The sequence below is a fragment of the Sus scrofa genome, chromosome 12 (genome assembly GCF_000003025.6).
Source record: "Sus scrofa isolate TJ Tabasco breed Duroc chromosome 12, Sscrofa11.1, whole genome shotgun sequence".
Classification (NCBI taxonomy): Eukaryota; Metazoa; Chordata; class Mammalia; order Artiodactyla; family Suidae; genus Sus; species Sus scrofa.
In genome coordinates, this window is record NC_010454.4 from 23,063,938 (window position 1) to 23,086,905 (window position 22,968).

The 22,968-nt window shown below is 53.7% G+C and overlaps 1 protein-coding gene and 2 non-coding genes across 4 annotated transcripts in view; all 3 read left to right on the forward strand.

Annotated features, from left to right (window-relative positions):
* Window positions 6,679–6,750, forward strand: TRNAC-GCA. Its single transcript has one exon. It is a non-coding gene; the product is annotated as a tRNA-Cys (tRNA).
* TRNAC-GCA lies at window positions 7,355–7,426 on the forward strand. Its single transcript has one exon. It is a non-coding gene; the product is annotated as a tRNA-Cys (tRNA).
* Window positions 9,355–22,968, forward strand: part of PLXDC1 (plexin domain containing 1) — a 69,238-nt gene continuing 55,624 nt past the window's right edge. For both annotated transcript variants that reach the window (XM_021067057.1, XM_021067058.1), the window contains exons 1-2: window positions 9,355–9,628; window positions 18,972–19,150. In XM_021067057.1, coding sequence (XP_020922716.1) covers window positions 9,553–9,628; window positions 18,972–19,150 — 255 coding nt within the window. In that variant the 5' untranslated portion in view covers window positions 9,355–9,552. The remainder of the gene's footprint in view (window positions 9,629–18,971; window positions 19,151–22,968) is intronic.

Sequence of the window (22,968 nt, forward strand, 5' to 3'; positions counted from 1 at the left end):
CAGGTGAAGATTTCAACAACCATGAAGTCTGCTGGGCCCAGGCTCAGAGAGGCTGTGGTGCTACCGCAGCTGCCTCAGGGACTCAGGAACTGAGATGCTGGGGACCCCTCCTATCTGGTATCCTTCATCTCCCTCCCCAACCAGCTGCTTCTGTCTTTACAGTAGGTCCCATCCCAGAGTAAACTGAGGTCAGAGAGGCCCTAAAAGAAATCAGGAGTTCCTGTTGTGGGTCGGCAGAAATGAATCCGACTGGTGTCTGTGAGGATGTGGGTTCGATCCCTGGCCTCGCTGAGGGGGTTGAGGACCTGGCATTGCCGTGAGCTGTGGTGTAGGTCACAGACACAGCTCGGATCCTGCGTTGCTGTGGCTGTGGCTGGCAGCTGCAGCTCGGATTCAACCCCTAGCCTGGGAACTTCCATATGTTGCAGGTGTGGCCCTAAAAAGCAAAAAAAAAAAAAAAAAAAGTCAGCTGAGTTGAGACCACCAGCGGGGGGTGGGGGGGAGTGGGAAGGGGGGGGAGGCGTGTCTGGGATGGGGTGCCAGCTCGTACCTTTGAGAAAAATCTTGTCTTAGGCCAATAATCACATCCTCGAGAAGGGAGCCTTGGCTCCCTTCTAAATCAGGCCTTCCCACCCACTGTCTCTCAGGGGTTTTTTGTTTTTGTTTGTTTTGATGTATTTGTCTCCCTAATTAGATAGCAAGCTCCATAAGATCCCAACAGGGTCTGTTGTGTCTGCTTGGCATGTTACCTAATTCCTGACTCACGTTTGTCAAATGAATGAGTGCCCCTTAAGATGCAGGCTCTGGGTCTCACAGCAGAGGCAGCTCTTGTGTGTTTACTGAGTGTGCTAACAGAACATTGCTTTCAATTCTGCAATTGCTGTTGGGGGCAGGAGGCACTACGTAGTGCCTCCTGCTCCCCGCCCCCCCAAAACAGATGGTGAAAATGCTTAAAATACTGCTGCTTCCCCCAGCACCTTTCTGCACCCTGACCTTCCCCACCTGGCACAGCCCCAGATCCTTTTTCCCTAGGGCTGAGATGGAAGATGGACTCTGTTACTCAATTCTCCTACCTTTCTTTCTTTCTTTTGCTTTTTTAGGGCTGCACCTGAGGCATATGGAGGTTCCTGGGCTAGGGGGTCAAGTCAGAGCCACAGCTGCTGGCTTATAGCACAGCCGCAGCAACGCAGGATCTGAGCTACATCTGTGACCTACACCGCAGCTCATGGCAACGCCAGGTCCTTAACCCACTGAGCGAGACCAGGAATTGAACCTGTGTCCTCATGGTTCCTAGTCAACACAGTGGGTCCTGGCAGGCTCACTGGGGCTGGGCTCCTCTGTCCACAGGCTCTACGAGATGCCTCGGTCCTGATCTTTGCCAACGAGCAGGATATAAAGGACTCCATGACCCCGACAGAGATCTCTCAACTCCTCACGCTTAGTGCCATCAAAGACCACCCATGGCACACACAGGGCTGCTGTGCCCTCACCGAGGAAGGGTTAGTGGCTGTCCCACCTGGACCTCCAGGGCCTGCGGTGACCATCAGAACCTTCTCCTGTCTCTCCCCTGTCAGAATCTGGCTCACAGTTAGCTCCTGGGTCAAGACAGCCGCGGTTGGTTAAGATGCCCATGGTTAAGATGCCATGGGTGAGCGGTGAGCAAGACAGGGTCCCTGCTCTCCAGGGGCTTGTTTTAGTGGGGATTCCATCTCTTTTAGGTATTGAAAAGTGCTATGAAGAAAGTGAATTTAAGTACCAGGAACGGGGGCGTTCCTGTTGTGGGTCAGTGAGCCTGACTAGTATCCCTGAGGATGCAGGTTCGATCTCTGGCCTGGATCAGTGGGTTAAGGATCCGGCATTGCCGTGACCTGCGGTGTAGGTCGAAGATGAGGCTTGGGTCCCGTGTTGCTGTGCCTGTGGTGTAGGCTGGCGGCTACAGCTCTGATTTGACTCCTAGCCTGGGAAGCTGCGTAAGGCAGCGGGTGCGGCCCTAGAAAGACAAAAGACCAAAACCAAACAAACAAACACACAAACCAGGAATGGCTTGGATTTAGCTCTGGTGATCAGGGACAGCCTCTGCTAGGAGGTGACATTTGAGCTGAGACTTGGATGAAGAGACAGCCAAGGGAAGACAACCTGGGGGACACACCTTCCAGGCAGAAACCACCGACTCGGTCTGGCTTTGAGTTTCCTGATGTGTCACGGGGAGAGAATGATTGTACCTGCTCCCTCCCAGCGTTTCTCCAGAGAAGAAATTGTACCATTCATTTAACAGTCATCGAGCACCTACAGTCAGTCCTCCATATCCATGGGTTCCACGGCCTCAGGGCAGATCAAAAATATTACAAAGAAATGCCAGAAGATTCCAAAAAGGAAAATTTGCATTTGCCAAGGGTCAGCAATAATTTACATAATCTTTATAGTGTAGGCACAACTATTTACATAGCATTTACATGGCAGTAGGTATTATAAGTTATTTAGTTATTTATTTAGCTTTTTAGGGCTGCACCTGAGACACATGGATGTTCCCAGGCTAGGGGCTGAATCAGAGCTACACCTGTCGGCCTACACCACAGCCACAGCAACACTGGATCCAAGCCGCATCTGAGACCTGTACCATGGCTCACAGCAACAAGGGATCCTTAACCCACTGAGCAAGGCCAGGGATTGAACCCTCATGGATCCTCGCCAGGTTTGTAAACCACTGTTCCACTGAAGGGAACTCCCTGTAAGTAATTTAGAGTTGATTTAAAGTATATGGAAGGAGTTCCCCCGTGGTTCAGGGGGTTAAAGATTTGGCATTGTCGCTACTGTGGCTTTGGTTATAGCTGTGACACAGGTCTGATCCCTGGCCTGGGAACTTCTGCCATGGGCATCACCCCCTGAAAAAAAAAAGTATAAAGGGAGTTCTCATTGTGTTTCAGTGGGTTAAGAACCCAACTAGTATACATGAGGATCCCTGACCTCGCTCAGTGAGTTAAGGATCCTGTGTTATAGCAAGCTGCAGTGTTGGAAATCACCCGTGGTGTAGGCTTGCAGCTACAGCTCCAATTTGACCCCTAGCCTGGGACCTTCCATATGCTGCAGGTGCAGCTATAAAAGGAAAAAATAAAATTTAAATAAAAAAATTAAAAAATATGTATAAGAGACTTAATTCCCATTTTGCTGCAATGGGATCAGCAGTGTCTTGGGAGTGGTGGGACGCAGGTTCCATCCCAGGCCTGGCACAGTGGATTAAATCTCTGGCATTGCTGCAGGTGGGGCTTAGGTTGAGACTGCAGCTCAGATCTAATCCCTGGCCCCAGAGCTCCACATGCTGCAGGATGGCCAAAAAAAGAAAAAAAAAAAAAAAAAAAGCGTTCTTGCCGTGGTTTAGCTGTAATGAACCGGACTAGTATCCACGAGGACATGAGTTTGATCCCTGGCCTCGCTCAGTGGGTTAAGGATCCGATGTTTCTGTGAGCTGTGGTGCAGATTACAGACATGGCTCGGATCCCGTGTTGCTGTGGCTGTGGTGTAGGCCGGCAGCTGCAGCTCTGATTCCACCCCTAGCCTGGGAACTTCCATATGCTGCAGGTATAGCCCTTTTTTTAAAAAAAAAAAAAAGTATATGGAAGAGACTCCAGTACTGGAGAATATTGGTGTCTGTGGGCATCCTGGAACCAATCACTCATGGATATGGAGAAATGACTGTACTTTGTGCCAGGCACTGTTCTAGGCATCTGAACAACAGCAGTGAACAAAATAGACAAAAATCTCTACACTCATAGAGCTTACTTTCCACTGGTGGGGAAACAGACAGCAAACAATAAAAATAAGAAAAGTATACAGGAATTCCCGTCGTGGCGCAGTGGTTAACGAATCTGACTAGGAACCATGAGGTTGCGGGTTTGAACCCTGGCCTTGCTCAGTGGGTTAAGGCTCTGGCGTTGCTGTGGCTCTGGTGTAGGCCGGCAACTTCAGTTCCGGTTCGACCCCTAGCCTGGGAACCTCCATATGTGGAGGGAAGCAGCCCTAGAAAAGGCAAAAAGACAAAAAAAAAAAAAAAAAAAGGTGTGGGGGGGATCAATAGGGAAGCTGGAGGTATGTTGGGGGGAATGTCGCAATTTTAGATGAGGTATCCAGGAGGAGCTACTGAAACGGTAGCTGCTGAATAAACACCTGAAGGATATGAAGTTGCTACGTCACAGTCACACAGAAAGAACCATGAATCAGGCCTCTACCCCCTCCAATGGAATCGCTGCAGGCTAGGGGCGTGGATGCCCAGTTGAAAAAGGGGAGACTTCAGGCAGGTCAGCCCCAGGAACCACACATTACTGGTGGTGTCCTTACCAACTCCTGGGTCAGGAGGACCCTCCCCTCCCACAACTCACAGTCAGTTCAATTCAATCAGCACTGCCTACGTGACTCCCATGTGCCATGTCCTGTGCCAACGGATACAGGCATGACCAAGGCTCCACACTTGCTCTTGGAAAAGAGATGGGAGAACTTGCTTATGGAACCTCTTCCCAGGCCTTTGAAGCCATCCATCCTGGCGCTGACCCAGTGATGGAACAGGTGGAAAGGGGGCATTGGAGTCTGGCCCAAAGATATTGCTATGGCGGGGCTCCAGGCCTCTTCCTCAAGGAAGCCCTCCCTGACTGCCAGACGGCCAGAGGCCTCTGTACATCTTCCTAACCTTTATCACAGTGTGTAGTTATAGAATTATGCACTTGATCATTTGTTCTTTTTTTTTTTTTTTTTTTTTTTCCTGCTGCTGCAACCCAAGGTATGTGGAATTTCCTGGGCCAGGGATCGAACCCCTGCCACAACTGTAACCAGAGCCACAGCAGTGACAACTCCAGATCCTTAACCCACTGAGCCCCAAGAGAACTCCCTGATCATTTGTTTAAAATCTGTCTCCTCTGCTAGACTGTAAGCCCTAGAGGGCGTGTCTGTTTTTCCACCAGTTAAGTCCTAGCACAGTGCCTGATACATAGTAGGTACATGGTCCGTTTGTATGTAACTGAACATAAATTTGGATCTAAACTTGCTCATCCCCTCAGTCAGCTCCAGGAAGGGGCTGGGGGCTGGGAAGTCATCATTCTCATGGGATATGCTGATCCTTGCCCTGTTCCCCTCCCTGTTCCCCCCCGCCCTGCCCCGCAGGCTGTGGGCTGGGCTCCTGTAGATACAATCTTGGACCACTGCCAACTGATGTCCCAGCCTCAGGCCAACCAGAAACGAGGATTTTGTATGGACTATGTGGGTGCAAAACCCAAGGGACTCTTTATTGCTTTGCTGTGATTCTCTGGGGAGACCAGGGGCCGCTATGGACAGGGAGATACAATGATTCACAACCTCCCACTGGGGAGCTAGACTGAGCACCCTGAATTGCTGCAGACAGCACAGCAGAAAAAGCTGCTCCAGGGAAGCAGGTATCCTTGGAGACCCCAGGGAGGCTGCTGGATGTCGGGGGATTAAGAAGTGGAGCTCCCGCCCCTTAGCCCTCAACTAAGAGTAATGGAGGAGGAATAGAGGGCAGGGTAAGAGACCCCTGAACTGTTGTTTATTTCCTAGAACCCTACCCCTCCTCATCCCCTCACCCCCATCCCAGCTTTCTGCTCCTTCAGCCATCTTGGTCTCTTACCCTTTGGGCAAAGGAGATTCCAGAAAGGTGAAGGGGTGGGCTCAGGGGAAAGAGGGCAGAGCCAAAAGGCGGGAGGGCGAGAGGGTAGAGAACAGGCCGTCCCAGGGAGACAGACCCTCACACTGAGAGAGTTCCACTCCTTCCTCACCCTTCCCTTCCCTCTGAGTCGCTGCCTCTGACCACAGCTTTTAAGCTTTAAGCCACCCCTTCCCTCCCAGTGTCCTTCCAGTCTGAGGCCTGCTCCCCCTACATGTCCCAGATTCCTACAGCGCCCGCTTCGCTTCTCTTTTTGTAAAGATTTTGTTTTCACACTGTATTAGGGTTTAAAAAGGTTTTTTTAATTATAGTTGATTTACAATGTTCTGTCCATTGCTGCTGTATTAGGATTTTTATGAAGGTGGAATAAATGCCATTGAAAATTGTTTACCTCTTATTTCTGCTTGCTCCTTCTGCCTGTGCAGCAAACTGGCTTTTGGTTTTCACACCAAGCTCTCAGGCAGGAGGGATCCACTTTAGAAATGGACGGAGGCTGCCTCTAGGGTCTGCTTGGCTAGGGCACTGGCTCCTTGGCTCTGGGCTCTACAGCCCTCTGCCAGGTGAGTGACTCGGGACTTGACAGGACTCAGCGCTCTGGGCTCTGCCTGGGCCTAGGGGAAGGAGTGACTGATGCTAACTCATGGGGCGGGGGGCTTAGGGGTTGGAAGAGCCCAGGAGTCCTGTCTAGGTAGAGCTGGAAACAGCGTGGAAACCCATCTCCAGGGAGCAGCGGTGTTACCCCAGAAGACCCCAGAAAACCTGCGATGGGTCTCTTCCGTTCTCAAATCAGGTAGGGGACATCTCTGTGAGTCTGAACACAGATATACAGGGCTCAGGATTTCTTAACCTTGTGGTTTCCACGAGGCGTGATTGTGGAGGAAGAATTCAGGAATTCTAAACATTCCTGATCAGATTCTTTATTCTTTCCATTAGGTTTTCATCAAATGGAAACACAAGAAACATCATTCCTTATACCACAGAAACCTATCCTCAGCGCGTCGAGGTTGCGCGGAGGGGGTATAGCTCAGTGGTAGAGCATTTGACTGCAGATCAAGAGGTCCCCGGTTCAAATCCGGGTGCCCCCTTGGCGATCGAGACTTTTCCCGTTTTCTTAGCCCTGCAGTGCAGCTGCTGAAGTTCCCTTACAGGCGAAGAGGGGAAGGGGTTCTCCCGCACTGTTGCTGTCTTTTGCAGGCGGTTGATGGTGGAGTCCCAGGTCTTGCCAGAACACGCCCTCAGCCTCCCAAGGGATTGTTCGAAGGCCCACTTTGGTAGCGCAGAGGCGGGAACATTCGCAGATCGGCCTGCCTCGGAACCTCGACTGCTGTTGGGAGGAAGGGAGGCCGAGTTTCTAAGAGCTGGAGAGTTCTGCGTGAGCGTGTCGGAAGGAGAGATGGGCGCCGAGAGAAACGCTAAGGGGGTCTAGCAGGGCAGGGGAGGGGGACCGGGGCCCATAGGAACGCCCCTGAGGAGAAGAATCTCGAGAGACTTACCCTCCCACTTCCCCAAACTGCATTTTTCTTACATCATTAGAATCCTTTAGTTCAGAGCTTCAGAGAACAAATTGCATCCAGATGAATAATACCTCCAGATTTGTATCTTTTCCATCTTCAGTTTTGTTCTTGAACACGTCACAGCGCCTACGTCGCAGTAGCACTAAGGAGTTATCCGCGCGCTTTGGCCAGCAGAGGGGGTATAGCTCAGTGGTAGAGCATTTGACTGCAGATCAAGAGGTCCCCGGTTCAAATCCGGGTGCCCCCTGGCGCGATACTTTTCTGCCCAGCAAATCCCGATTCTCCAACAATAATGTTCGTTGAAGCTTTTCCTTTTCCTTTTCCTTCCACAGTTTTCGTTGGCATTTCCTTCGCCACCTCTATTTGGGGCAGATGAGGATTGAGAGTGCAAAACATGGAAATTCTAGAGCAGTGGCTCTCAAAATGTGGTACTGGGAACAGCACCACCAACTGGGAACCTGTTAGAAACGCGGATTCTCGGCCTCAGCTCAACTATTGAGCGTGGGGGTGGCGCCTAGAAACCTGTGTTTTAATAAGCCCTCCAGGTGATTCTGATGTACACTCAAGTTCTGGAAGTTTACACTTTTAAACATTTGATGCGTCATTTTCTCCTAATTATTTGCAAGCTGCTGTTTCAGACTGAGTCCTCATAAGAGACCTTTTAAAACAGACCGCGGGGCACCCGGTACGAAGAGATCAGTGCCGGAGCCGGAATTCCATCCTGGGACCTCTCACCTTGACCCCTAGGAGTAGGAGCGAAGATCTGTAAAACTGCCTGCCTGGCATCGGACCTCGTGGGCAGGGTCGGGGCAGGGCTGGAAAAGTGAGGAAAACCGCAAAACACGCGCGTTGCGGCTCGTCACGCGGCCACTAGAGGGCAGCAAGAAGCCACAGCTGGGGGCAGCAGCCTTTTTGAACCTGTGTCTGCAAAATCTCAATTTAAATTAGACAACAAGAAGAACTTACAGACAGACCTCGTGTTGTCCCATTGTGAATGCATAAGGGCTTAGGGCTGGAGGAGGTCGCTTCTGGGACCCTGGGTCCTGAGGAAGGAGGAACTGGCATTCTGAACTTTTAGGGAGTCTAGTTCTCGTTTCCTTCTCTGGTCCCCTCTTTGTCTCAATGCCAGGCAACCCGCCTCTTCCAGCCCACGCTGTTCCTCCTCCAGACCCCGGGCACACCCTTTTCCTGGGGGAATTCCCTCAATGGCGCTCACCTCTGCGTTGTCCAGTCCCTGGGCCCCAGCCTCATATATGTCAGGGTGCCCCCCTCACCGCTCACTCTCTCACCATCCAGCGCCTGAGTTCCATGCCATCGCCCGAAGTAGGTCGGGGAGCGAACAGGTACCTCCGTGTCCTGACCTGATTCCCTGCTGTCTATTAAATCTCCTAAGTTGTGGGTATTTTTATTCTGCTCTGGAAGGGAAAAAAAAAAAAAAAAGTGATCTATCCCTAGAGCCTGTTATAAGTGGTGGCAGTTGGAGTGAGACGTTTCCTTGCTCTGGGGCAGGCTTTGGAGAGTGACTGTGTTGGGCCGTAAGGAGGCCTGGGGTCCCTGAGAGGAGGGTGGCTTCGGTCCCCTTCTGGGTGTGGGGAGAAGTCCAGGTTATTTCAAAGTAGGGATGAGCCAGGCCCCGTCCATCCCCGTGTCTGCTGGCCTGGGGGACCAGAGGTTGCTGGCAGTGGGAGATGGGGGGTGGGGGTGGCGGATAAAGTGGAGAGGAGCCATGGGAGGGCGTGGACTCCAGGCCTCTGCAGCAAGGGGAGATTCCTGGGGCGGGGATGGGTATCTCCGAGGAACAGCCCAGAAAGTCGGGAAATCTGGTAGAGCTGGGTCGGGGGTGGATGATAGCAGCCCGTGGTCCGAGGAAGGGGCGCGCGGGTTCCTTCCTCGGATTTGGCCCCCTCCAACCTTTGCTTTGCCGCCCGCTCCCCGAGGAGTGGAGGAGGGGAAGGGAGGCAGGAGCTAAGGTGCAGTGTGGGGGCGACCGATGCTCTTTGCGGGGGGTTCTCCCAGCCCAGGGGGCTCCCGCCCGGTCCCCCTCCTCCTCCCTCCGCACCTCCCCACCCCCGCCTCGGGTGCAGCGGCAGGAGCTCTCGGGGCGCGCTGGGCAGAGCTGGGAGGACCCGGGGCGACCGGGCGAGCTCCGGAGGCGCCCCGCCCCCGCCCCGCCCCCTCCCGGGTCCCGGCCCCGCGAGGCTGCTGCGCCCGCTCTCCGCCCGCTGGCTGGCGCTCGGCGGCTCTCGCTGCTCGCGGGCCCCGCGATCCGCCGCCGCTCCGCCACCCACCCCTCCGCCTGCCAGCCCCGGGGACCGCGCTCCCTAGCCCGGGCCGGGGGCAGCTGCGGGCCGGGGGCGGGTCCTGGCCCCCACCATGCGGGCCGAGCTCTGGCTCCTCGTGCTGGTGTTCAGGGAGGCTGCCCGGGCGCTGAGCCCCCCGCCTGGAGCAGGTAGGACTGGCCGGAGTTGGCCCGGGTGGGCCAGGGGGTCGGGGGCGCTGGCAGGCAGGCAGGCGGGGGCATGGGCAAGACCGGGCAGGCTGGCGATGTCCGGGACGCGGGGGATAGTGTCTGCGGGAGGCGAAGAGCCCTGTGGACTGTGGCAGGTGGACAGGGACCCCACTTTCCTAAACACACGGGGTGTATGTATGAGTGAGGGTGGAGGCGCCAGACACTGATGCCCCGATCTCTCCTTCCCTCCTGGAGGGACCCCAGGAGCGGGGGAGCCATAAGGCAGTGAGTGGGCTCTGGCTCCAAAGGGGACAGCGGGAGAGTCCTAGGGACCCCCGGTCACACCGGGTGAGGCTGAATTCTGATGAGTTATGGAGTCTGGGGGTGCCTCCTGCCCCAGTTTTGCCTCCTTTTCCTCTTCCCTGCCCCCACTCGCCGGCTGACCCAGGCTGGGGGCTGGGTGGGAGCAGCCAGAGGGATGGAGGAGACCCAGCATCTCTCCTCCAACAAGGGCAGCAGGAGCCTAATGCCTTCCTCTCTCTGGTACTTGGAGAGCAGCCCTGGGCCCAGAAAGAAGCAAGTTGCTTCTTTCCCATCCCCTGGCCTCCAGGGTCCTCCTGTCACTCCTGCTTTGCTCTGCCCTGGTGGCTCTTGGCCTTTAGCTACCCTGGCTCTAACCTGGGGTTGAGGGTGAGCAATCCTATCTTGCACACTCCCTCTTCTCCACCGCAGTTCACTGCAATCATCGCTCCCACTTGGAAGTCCTTTCTGAGCTCTGCCTTGAATCTCTCCAGTTATAAAAGGAGAACTGTTTTTTTAACAAATAATTTTACATTCTCTTCTTTTCTCCTCATGCACCCAGACCTTCTTTGGGGCTGGGGAGGTGGGTTATTGGGGAGCCCCTTGGCATAGATATTCCTGGAATGGGATGCAGGAGGTGAAGGGCTTGGCAAGGGGGTTGCTGGGGTTGGGCTATTGTGTCTCGGGTGTGCTGGCATCAGACACAGTGTCAGTGACAGAGTGCTTAACTTTAAAAATCCCTGAAGGTAGTTGAGACACGCCTGGGTCCCTGTTGAGAGGGAGGGTGTGGGTAGAGGGCAGTGGAAGCTGATGAGGCTGCTGGTGCAGAGCCACCAGTTTTCAGAGACCACACAGAGAGTGGCCAGAGACTTGGCTTCTAGTCCCAGCATCTCACTTGCTGTGCGACCTTGAGCCAGTTACTTTCCTTCTCTGGGCCTATTTCCTCTCTTACAAAGTGAGACTGTGGGCAAAATCTTTGCCTCTGGGTGGTGGGATTATGAGAGATCCTTTCTCCTTTTTATGATTGGCTTTCCTTTTCAGAACTGTTACGATGTGTTTGGAGTAACTGAAAAAAAATTAAAATCGATATAGAAAGGAATGGGTGGGGTAGGTCAATTTTTGAGGTTCTTTGCAGCCCCAACCTGGTGGGAATCTTCTGAACTCAGAACGTGATCGGGTTGATGAGAGAGGGCTTTGACTCTGACTGAGTGGGGAGAACCATGGAGAGAGTCGGGGAAGAGGGTCTTGTGGGGGAACGGAGATATGCTGAGAGCAAGGGAACAAGGTATGCAGGCCTGGCTGAGGGCTGCCTGTTCAGAGCTGGGTTGGAAATAGCAGATACCTGGGGAGGCCAAAACGAGGGCGCAGGCAGACACTTGAATCCCATCTCTTAGCAGAGGACAGCCTGTTGTCTCGGTTTGGACAGAGATTCAGCCAGGAGAATTGGACTTTCTCTGTAGCAGCAGAGGTTGCTTAGACCTAAGGAAGCTCTAGGAAGCCAGAGGGGGCAGCTTTGACTCTCTGTGCAGTGCTTTTTTTTTTTTTTTTTTTTTTTTTTTTGCATTTTAGGGCTGAATCCACAGCATATGCAAGTTCCCAGGCCAGGAGTCAAATCTGAGCTACTGCTGCCAACCTACACCACAGCCACAGCCACAGCAACACTGGGTCCAAGCCACGTCTGTGACCTACATCACAGTTCACGGCAACATGGGATCTTTAACCCACTGAGCGAGGCTGGGGATCGAACCTATGTCCTCATGGATAGGAGTTGGGTTCGTTACCACTGAGCCACAATGGGAGCCCCTCTGTACAGTGCTTTTTTTTTTTTCACAAGGACAGGCTGGATTTGAGGGGGACCCCTGTGTGGAGGTAAGAGGGTGTCCTCCGAGGAGAACAGAAGTGGGGGTGGGACATTCTGGGGGTGGGGTGCAGCTGCTAAGAAGGGACAGCCTGGCTCTGATGGGTGGTGGAGCCCTGGTGACTGGTGAAAGGGCAGTTGGGAGCTGATGGCAGGAGGCTGCCATCCAGCCCCAAGGCTCTGAGTCCTTTGCCCTGTGGGGGTGGGGGAGGGGGCTCAAGAGGGAGCTGAGATCCCCCTTACTCTTGATGAATTCGCTTTTTTTTTTTTTGGTCTTTTAGGGCCCCATTCCCTCGGCATATGGAGGTTCCCAGGCTAGGGGTCAAATTGGAGCTGTAGCTGCTGGCCTACACCACAGCCACAGCAACGCCAGATCCTTAACCCACTGGGCAAGGCCAGGGATCAAACCTGCATCCTCGTGAATACTAGTCGGGTTCATTACCGCTAAGCCCCAGTGAGAACTTCCCCCTTAGTCTTGGTGAATTGGCTTGTTTAGTGGAGCCTTGAAATGTCATTTATCTTAAAATGGGAGCAGGAGAAAGATGAGTGACGCAGACAGAGTCAGGTGGTGGAGGAGAGCAGCAGAGGCTGACAGACAGACAGATGGACAGACAGGAAGATACCAGCGTGCACAGGGAGAGCAGGGGGCCCTCAGGGTCCGGCAGGGATGAACCGAGAAGTGCCTCAAACAAACAGAGAAGGAAGAGGCAGCCGGAGGTGACGTCTGCGCTTGGGAGTCAGGAGACTCGGCCCAGCACCAGCTCCTGGCGAGCCTGGCAACTTCCTCCTCTCTCTGATCCTTGGTTTCCCCGCCTGTGAAGTGGGGTTGGGACTTGATTGCCTCTAGGGTCCCTCAGTGGTTAACGAATCTGACTAGGAACCATGAAATTGCGGGTCCGATCCCTGGCCTCGCTCAGTGGGTTAAGGATCTGGTGTTGCCATGAGCTGTGGTGTAGGTTGCAGATGAAGCTTGGATCCCGCGTTGCTGTGGCCGTGGTGTAGACCGGCAGCTGTAGCTCCGATTCGTCGCCTCACCTGGGAACCTCCAGATGCCGTGGGTGCGGCCCTGGAAAAAGCAAAAAGAAAAAAAGGCGACTAAAATCCAAACTTCTCACAGTGGCCCTCAGACAGCCCGGCCCCACTCCCACCCCTGCTCTCGCTCTGCCTCCCCCCGCCCCGTCCCCCAATAACACACTCAGGATGCTCTTCCATCGGATCTTCAGGTACCTGACTTCTCTTCATCCAGGTCTCAGTAGGCTCAGGGGCCACAGCTCGAGGACGCTGACCCGACGGCTCTCTCCAGAGCAGCAACGACCCCACCCTCTCGTCCCTCTGTCTCCCTCCTGGCCCTTCTCACTGTCTCCTATTGTCTCCCCAGCCGAGTTATTCATTCTGTATGTGTCTTTTCCGACTGGAATCTTCATGGGGACAGGGGTTGTGCCTGCTCCTTTCCCGTTGTCACCCCAGCACCCAGCTTGGGGCCCGGCACACAGCAGGGTCTCAAGAAACTCAAATGGGCGATGAATCAGAGGGATCACAGACCCCAGTCTGTCCCTTTGAGAGAAACGCGGAGGCAGATGCTTCTCTCCTCTTTTCTTCTGAGCTGCCAGCCCTCCCTCCCTGCCTCTTCTTCGTGCCTCCCCCTCTCTCCCCAGGCCTGGGTCCTCAGTGGGTTCCTGCCTGCCAGCAGGAGGGCAGAGGGTGCCAGCGGGGGCTTTGTAACACAGAGGCAGGATTGCAGCTCCGAGTCTGGAGCCTTCCCCGGGCCCCTCAGAGTGCAATCCAGGGAAGTCAGGAGAACTCTGATGGGTGCTTTGTGGACAATATTATTTTTGCCTTTTTAGGGCCGCACCCATGGCGTATGGAGGTTCCCAGGCTAGGAGACGAATCCAAGCCGCAGCTGCCAGCCTACCCCACAGCCCACGGCAATGCCAGGTCCTTAACCTACTGAGTGGGGCCAGGGATCGAACCCATAATCTCATGGTTCCTAGTTGGATTCGTTTCCCCTGAGCCATGACGGGAACTCCTGTGGACATTATTTTTGTTAAAGACTCAAAATGACTCGCCAGGTGTAGGGTTTATCATTTCCATTTTACAGATGAGGAAACTGAGGCTTGGCATGATTGTGCAATTGGTCTAATGTCCATTTGTCCAATGTTACAGTCAGGAAACAGTAGATTCAGGGTTCAATCTCAAGCTTGTCTGATTCCAGACCTGTGCTTTTCTTGCTCTGACACGACAGGGAGAGTCAGTGAGGGTTTCTGGTGAGGCTGTGCCCCAAAGGGACCATCTCCTCAGCCCCATGGGCATTCCCCCCCTTTTTTTGGCTGCTCCTCGACATATGGGCATTTGAAGTTCCCTGGCCAGGCATCAGATATAAGTCACAGCTGCAACCTAGGTGAACACTGGATCCTTAACCCACTATGCCAGGCTTGGAATTGAACCTGTGTCCCAGTGCTGCAGAGATGCAGCTGATCCTGTGGCGCCAGCAGGAACCCCTGCTCGGGGCATTTAAAGATGCCCTCCTTGGAGTTCCTGTTGTGGCTCAGGGGAAACGAACCTGACTAATATGCATGAGGATGGGGGTTCGATCCCTGGCCTCGCTCAGTGGCGTAGGTCACAGACATGGCTTGGATCTGGCACTGCTGTGGTTGTGGTGTAGGCCGGCAGCTATGGCTCCGATTGGACGCCTAGCCCGGGAACTTTCATACGCTGCAAGTGTGCCCCCCCCCCAAAAAAAATTCCTTCCTCCCTCCGTCTCTCCTCCCTCCCTCCTTTCCTTCCCCCATCCATCGTCCCTGTGTGCCCGACGAGCATTTGCTCTGAGTCAGGCACCTAGATCCTGTGGCTGCCACAGGTAGCAGTGACATGGCAGGATCAGGGCTGGGACAGGTAGCGTTTGGGGTGAGGGGCAGAAATGTCAGAGGAGGCTCTGAGAAGGGACATCTGGGAGACTTGAAGGAGGAGCAAGAGCTCATTGGGAGGACGATTTATTCATGGAGCAGAGAAGACTGCATGTGTGAAGCCCTGTGGCCAGAGAGAGTAGGGCTGGGTCCTGGGGAGCGAGCGCTTCAGGGAGAGAGGAGGCTGGAGAGGCCAGCGTGGATCCAGGCACAAAGGGGCTCTGATGCTGAGTGGAGGAGCTGGGCTTCCAGCTGAAGGGTCGTGGTGAGAGATGGAATGAAGTTTGTTTTCTGGACAGGAGGCTCTGGCAGGCAAGGGGGAGATGGGTCCAAGAGCATTGAGGGTGGAGGCTAAAGAGGCGACAGTGGCCAGGACGGAGTGGTGGCCATGGGGCTGCAAAGGCAAGCTTGGGTGATGGGTGGGATGAAGGTGGCTTGGCCCTGGGCTGGGGTGGCATGGCCAGGCCTCCTGAGGTCAGCCCGTTGCTCCCTGCCCTGAAGCAGGGCAGTGGCTCGTGAACAGGGTTGGGGCACAACCACTGGGCCAACCCCCTGTATTCCAGGGGTTCCAGTCTGCTGGGAAAGCTCCCCAGTTCTGGCCCAGTGACACCCAGTGTGTCCTGCCCTGGGGCTGCCCCTGCCCCTTAGGAAACAGCCTGGCCTTGCCGTCACCTCTTGTACTTTCCGTGGTCTGAGCAGAGCCTGGAGCCAGGCTGCCTGAGTGCAAACCCACTTGCGTGACCTGGAGAGAGTCCTTAGTGTCCTCATGCCTCAGTTTCCCAATTTGTAAAATAGATCTAAAACCAGCACCTCTCGGAGGTCCCGCTGTGGCTCAGCAGTAATGAACTCGACTAGGGTCCATAAGGACATAGGTTCGATCCCTGGCTTCGCTCAGTGGGTTAAGGATCCGTCATTGCCGTGAGCTGTGGTGTAGGTTGCAGATGTGGCTTGGATCCCGCGTTGCAGTGGCTGTGCTGTAGGCCGGCAGCTGTAGCTCCAATTTGACCCCTAGCCTGGGGACCTCCATATGCTGCATGTGCCGCCCTAAAAAAAGCACACACAATCCCCCCAAAAACCCCCAAACTAGCACCTCTCTCACGGGGTGATTGTGGGGAATTAAACAAGTTAGTGGCTTTAAAGCAGTCGGAGAAGTGCCAGCACAGAGAGCATTCTCTCAACGTTAGCTGTTATTTTTATTATTACTCTTCCTATTGTGACAGCCCACTAGACCGTATGCTCCTGGGAGCCAGGGGCGGGGGTGGAGTTTGACTGGATGAATACACGAGTAGAGTGTGTTCTGGAAGCTTCTCGCCATCCCTCACAGGCAGGTACATGCACATGTGGAGGCGTGGAGTGGGTGTTGGGAAGAGGGAGCTCACTACCCAGGGCAGCAGGTCGAGCCACGAGTGGGATAGGTGTGTCACACGCATGTGAGCCGCCGGGAGGAGGGCCCAGGCCTTCAGGCACGTGTGTGTTTGTGTATGTGTGTGTGCATGTGGGTCCCCCGCGACCCCGATGAACCACCAGCTGTGCTGGCTCCTTCTGCAAGCTGAGGGGATGGTGTCCTGTCCCAGCCAACTGGGAGGGGGCAGGGTGGCAGGGAGACAGACGTGGTGTGGGTTGGGAGGGCAGGATTCAGGGTCAGACTGGGGCAGGGCGGGATCCTTGGCAACCTCCCTCTCTGTCCCTTGCCCCTCTCTCCTCCCCAGACTCCTCACGTCTGGTCCTGGCCCTGAGCCTCCCTATATATCAAACCTTCTCATTCACACTTCTTACCTGATGCTCGTGTGGTCTGTGCCGTAGGCCTGATGGTCACCCCCATTTTAGTGATGGGGAAACTGAGGCTTAGAGAGGTAAATTGATGGGTCCAGGGTCACACGGCTCTTGGGTGGCAGGTATGCCCTCCCTGATCCCACCATGTGGCCGGGCCCCTTCTCTCCCCGCTCCCCCCGGGCCTCAGGCACCCTCTGGTCTCAGCTGCGGGATTGCGATGGCTGCCAATCCCCAGCCTCCCTTTTCGGGTCAGCTGAGCTCCTCTGCTCGCTCTGCACAGACTCCTTTCCTGTTCTGGCTCCTGCTCAGGCCCGAGGGCTGCTTGCAGGAGGACCCAGGGAGCTGGGCAGACCAGCCCAGCACAAACAGTTCTGGCTCCGGAGGCAGCTGTGGGCCCCACCCGAGAGGGGCAAGAAAGCCGTAGTGTAGGGTCTGGGCCATGGGCAGGCTGTCTTCCCAGCACTGGGCTCAGGTCCATCTCAGCCAGTGGGCATCCTGGGGAAGGGGTCTGGAGACCACCCTCTCCCCATCTTCTCCAGAGCATCTGGTTGTGATTAGGGGCAGGGGAGTGAGAGGGGGGCCGGCAAGGATCCAGCAGGCGCCAGCAGCCAAGAATGACTTAATTGGATAAAATGTCTAATGACAAACCGGAGCCCCACAGCAAAGAGCTCTGGCCCCAGCCCCAGGCCCAGTCCTGGCCAAGCCTTGTCTCAACCCCTGTCCTTGCTGGCTCCCAAGTCACCACCAGTGTCGTGTCCTCAATGCTGCAGTGATTGAGCACCTACTGTTTGCAGGCACTGAGGATATACATTTACAGATGGTGGGAGAGCCTGGCGGGGGGAAACTCGAGTCCACCAGGGTGACAGACACATAGTTAGAACACCAGGGGATGCTCTGGGAGAGAGGGCTAGGTCCAGGAGCTCTGGGGAGTGGGTGGGGCTGGCAGAGGTGGAGAAGGGCCTCCGATACAGAGCAGGCCTGAAAATGACGAAGGTCGCGGGGCTATCACATCCACCCATCTGGTGGTCTGTGTCTCATAAGCATGTCCATAGTAGGTGCAGCAATTGGAGAGACAAGTATAAGACACATCTTTGGGGACATAAATCTTTCTGAAGTGGAAAAGCACGGTTTCATTGGGAATAAATTGAATGATCGAGGACAAACTGGAGAAAATATCGAGTTGAGGAGTGGCTGCTCAATGGCCAGTCTGCAGCCACTCTCCACACCTGTGCCCATGGCAGACATTACTAATTGATCATGATCATCTTTCCTGCTCAACACAAATGGAACCTCAGAATTCTTCACAATGAGAGGGCTCCTGGCTATCATTAATTGATTGGAGATGGCTTTTGAGGTGAAACCTCTTTGCCATCCTCAGTGGTGTCTAAGCTCCTTGTTTTATGGGGAGGGTGACTTGCGCAAGGTGTTGGAAGGTAGAGAGAAGACTAACCAGTGGTCCCCATCCTGAGACATCTTTGACTGTCACGACCGGGGAGGAGGTGCTACTGGCTAGTGAGTAGAGGCCAGAGATGCGGCTAAAAGATGCTTCTAGGCACAGGACAGACCCCTACAACAAAGAATTATCCAGCCCCAAATGTCACTAGTAGCAAGGATGAGAAGCCCTGAACTAAAACGACTCTGTTCTCTGGCTTCTAGTCCCTGGAGGCCGCTGGAAGGTGAGATTATGTGCGTTTCTGGCAGAGAAAGAGGGAACTGATTTGGAATGTTCCAGAGCTGTTGTTCTCACCCTCGTCCTCTGTGTTAGGTCCAGGGCTTCTCAAAAGCTCCCCTGGGGATCACTGAAGAATCCTAATGCACAGGCCACACCGCAGACCAATTATATCCAGAATCTCTGGGGTGAAACCCTGATACCAGGAATTTTTAAAGCTCCCAGATGATTCCAGTGAAATTGAGAATAATCAATTTCTTTGGGGGCTGATGGGTGTGGGTTTGAAACTTATCTCCATTGCTCTTCTGCCGTATGACCTTTTTTTTTTTTTTTATTTGGTCTTTTTTTTAGGGCTGCACCCACAGCATATGGAGGTTCCCAGAGTAGGGGATGAATCAGAGCTGTAGCTGCCGGCCAAAGCCACAGCCAGATCCGAGCTGCGTCTGCGACCTACACCACAGCTCACAGCAATGCCGGATCCTTAACCCGCTGAGTGAGGCCAGGGATTGAACCTGCGTCCTCATGGTTCCTAGTCAGATTTGTTTCTGTGGAGCCACGACAGGAACTCCTGTATGAGCTTCTCTAACCTCTGGGAGCTGCTGAGTCCTGGCTGCAGCATGGAGAGCATCCCATCCACGGCGGAGGGCTGGACTGAGGACTAAAAGTGTGACCCGTGTGGAGTGGAGCTCAGTGCTTGCTGGGTGTCTCCTGCCCTGGTGGTCATGTCCCCAAAAGTCAAAGATGGCATGGGGTCAGGGCTTCTGCAGAGGAAGCGGACTGGTCCCCTCTCGGACCTTCACGCTGATGGCCGGGACTCAGCTTTCTGTCCCCTTCTCCCAGGTCAGGATGCGGGCCGAGGCCCTGGATGGGCCACCAAGGGGATCACGCAGGGCTGGAATCGGAGAGCCGGAGGGAGCCCTGGCCAGGTGTCGGAGCCAGACAGGACCCAGCTGAGCCAGGACCTGGGTGGGGGCACCCTGGCCATTGACACACGGCCGGAAAACGGGACCAGGGTGGTGGTGAGTGCTGGAAGGACAAGGAGGGGGAGGGAAGTGGGGGCGGGGGGGGGGCGGGGGGAGTCCCCCGGGGGACCCGAGTACACTCGTCATACACACAGGTGTATCCTTTGGGGTTGGTCCAGGGGGTCAGCGTGGAGAGAGGGATCCCAGGGGAGGGGATGGAAGCGGGGCCCAGCCTGGGTCATCAACTCTTAGTAACTCAGAGCTTCCTAGGCCGCCTCCCTCCTTCTGGACCCAGGTTGGTGAAGGGACTTGGGAGGAGGATGCACAGCATGTCCACAGGGTCCCCAACACTGGACTCTTCCACTTCTTAGGGCTCCACCAAGAGCTGAAGGCAGCCAGTGTTATCCGTCACATCCAGTTGCCACCTCTGGCCCCTCTCCCACCTCACTTCTGCACCATCTACAGACCAGGTGGCCCCCAAAGGGTTAAGGGTGCAAAGGCTGCTCAGCCTCAGGGCAGGGTACTCTGAAGAGAAAAAGCAATTAGGGGAGCTCCTGTTGTGGCTCCACAGAAACAACCCGACTGGTATCCATGCGGGTGTGGGTTCGATCCCTGGCCTCCCTCAGTGCATTAAGGATCCAGCATCGCTGCGAGCTGTGGTGTAGGTCGCAGTACAGATCCTGCATTGCTGTGGCTGTGGTGTAGGCCGGCGGCTGCAGTTCTGATTCGACGCCTGGCCTGGGAACTTCCATATGCCGTGGGTGCGGCCCTCAAAAGCAAAAAAAAAAAAAAGAAAAAGAAAAGAGATGGAAGGAACGAAGGAAGGAAGGAGGGAGGGAGGGGGAGAGAGAGAGAGAGCGAGAGAAAGAAAAAAAGAAGGAAAGAAAGAAATGGCAATTAGGGTGATGCTCCCAGAGAAAAGACCCTCTGCCTGGGGCAGTTCTAGGGGTGGAGATGCAGGGAGGAGGTGGCGTCCTGGCAGCCCTGGCCCTGCTCCCCAGCCGGCTCTCTGGGAGGTGTCTGTTGGAGAATCTGTAATCCTGTATGTGTGTGTGTGTGTGTGTGTGTGTGAGTGAGAGAGAGAGAGAGAGAGAGAGAGAGAGAGAGAGAGAGAGAGAGAGAGAGAGAGATGGTTATTGCCTCTTGTATCTATCACCGTGGGCTGCTGGCGCGTGTCTGTAATGAGTGGGTGAGTGTGCCTGTGCCTTGTGTGAAGGTGCCCATGGCTGTGAGGGAAGAGGGTGGAAGATGCAGAAAACTGATGCAAGAAGCAGCAAGAGTTCTGGCTTCTTGGCGTTTTGTTATTTTATAGACACATTTTAAAATTTTACTGGCTCACAACTTAGAATAGATTTACAAGGAGATCCTGCTGAATAGCATTGAGAACTTTGTCTAGATACTCATGTTGCAACAGAAGAAAGGGCGGGGGGAAAAATGTAATGTACACATGTAAGGATAACCTGACCCCCTTGCTATACAGTGGGAAAATAAAAAAAATTATAAAAAAAAAATTTTACTGGCGTATAGTTGACTTACAATGTTGTATTAGCTTCAGGCATCCAGCAAAGTGAATTAGCGATATAGGCACATCTATCCGTTCTTTTTCAGATTCTTTTCCTACATAAGCCATCACGGAGTATTGGGTAGATTTCTCTGCGCTCTACAGCAGGTCCTTGTAACTTGTTGATTTTGTGTAGTAGTGTGTACATGCCACTCTCAACCTCCCAATTTTTCCCTGCCCCCCAGCGTTTCCCCTTTAGTAACCCTAAGTTTGGTTTTGAAATCTTTTGAGTCTGTTTCTGGTTTGTGAATAACTTCTTTTGGATCATTTAAAAAATTAGATTCCACATATTAGTGATCTCATATGATATTCATCTTTCTCTGTCTGACTTGCTTCACTCAGTGTGATTTTTTTTTTTTTTTTTTGTCTTTTTGCCATTTCTAGGGCCACTCCCTCGGCATATGGAGGTTCCCAGGCTAGGGGTCAAATTGGAGCTGTAGCCACCAGTCAACATCACAGCTACAGCAACGCGGGATCCGAGCCACATCTGCAAGCTACACCACAGCTCAGGGCAACGCCAGATCCTTAACCCACTGAGTGAGGCCAGGGATCGAACCCGCAACCTCATGGCTCCTAGTCGGATTTGTTAACCACTGAGCCACGACGGGAACTCCTATTTTATGTTTTAGTAACTAATTTTTTTTTCTGTCTTTTTAGTACCGCACCTGCCTGAGGCATATGGAAGTTCCCAGGTAGGGTTCGAATCAGAGCTGCAGCCACCGGCCTACGCCACAGCCACAGCAACGCCAGATCTGAGCTGCATCCGGCGACCGACACCACCGCTCATGGCAACACTGGATTTTTAACCCACTGAGCGAGGCCAGGGATCGAACTTGGGTCCTCATGGGTACTAGTTGGGTTCGTTACCGCTGAGCCACAACAGGAACTCCAATAACTAATTTTTTAAACCCAAGAAGTGCATGCCGAGAGTCAAAAAGGTCAAATAGGGGCTAATACCCGAAAACAAAATACAGCATCTGCCCCTCCCCTCCAGATCTGCCTCCCCCTCCACCGCCCCCGACTCAGAAGGTGTCACTTTGGGCCTTTCTCGTGGAGGTTACCTCTTTATTTCTAAGTCATTTGCTCACACCGCTGCCTCTAGATAATACATTTAGACTTTTTCTGTTGACTGCTTATTGTGTGGATGAAGAGTTGCTTTTTACCTACTCCCCCAGGCGTCTTTAATGCTCCCAACATTATTGTTAAATCCATTTGCTGTGCTTTTTTATCATGATAATAATGTAAATACTGCTCACCACTAATCCAATCAGGGTTTACTTTCTTGCATAATTTTTGCTTTTTCTGCCCTAGGCTTGTTTAGTATTTTGTCCTTACCACTGCTATACAGTCTTTTTGTTGTTGTTAGTTTAATTTTTTTTTTATTAAAGTATAGTTGATTTGTATTCTTAAACATCCACTCACCGGAGTTCCTGTCGTGGCTCAGTGGTTAACGAATCCGACTAGGAACCATGAAGTTGTGGGTTCGATCCCTGGCCTCACTCAGCGGGTTAAGGACCCGGCATTGCCGTGAGCTGTGGTGTAGGTTGCAGACGAGGCTCGGATCCGGAGTTGCTGTGGCTGTGGTGTAGGCTGGCGGCTATAGCTCCGATTCGACCCCTCGCCTGGGAACCTCCATATGCTGTGGGAGCGGCCCAAGAAATGGCAAAAAAAAGACCCCCCCCCAAAAAAATCCACTGGCTTCAACTATAATTTTTGGTGTGGTGAAACCTGATTGGTTTTCTTTTCTTTTTTTTTTTTTTGGCCATGCCTGAAGCATGTGGAAATTCCCAGGCCAGGGATCAAACCCGAACCACAGCAGTGACATGAGCCACAGCAGTGACAATGATGGGTCCTTAACCACTGGGCCACCAACGAACTCCAAACCTGATGCTTCCCCCCTTCCCCCCGCCCCCGCTCCAACCTCTCACCCCTCATCTTCTCCAACCTGGGCAGGTGGGTGAGCCATCCCGTGGCCTCCTTCTCCTTCATCTTGGAACTCCTTCGTATCTCTCATTTCTGGTCGCCCTTTTCTTTTAACCCTGTATCTCTCTTTTCCCAAGTCACTCCCTGGTTTGTTTAGTTTCCTAAGAAAGGTTATGGAAGAAGAGAAATTCTTGTGAGAACTTGCCTGTCTGAAAATGCCTTTATTCTGTCCTCACACCTGATGGATGGTTTGGCTGAATATAGAATTCTAGGTTAAAAATAATTTTCCTGCACAAGTTTGCAGGCATCTCATGTGGTCTCCTGGCTTCCGATGTCACCGCCGAGAGGTCTGATGTCATGCTTGTGCCCGATCTTTGTAGACGCCTGCTTT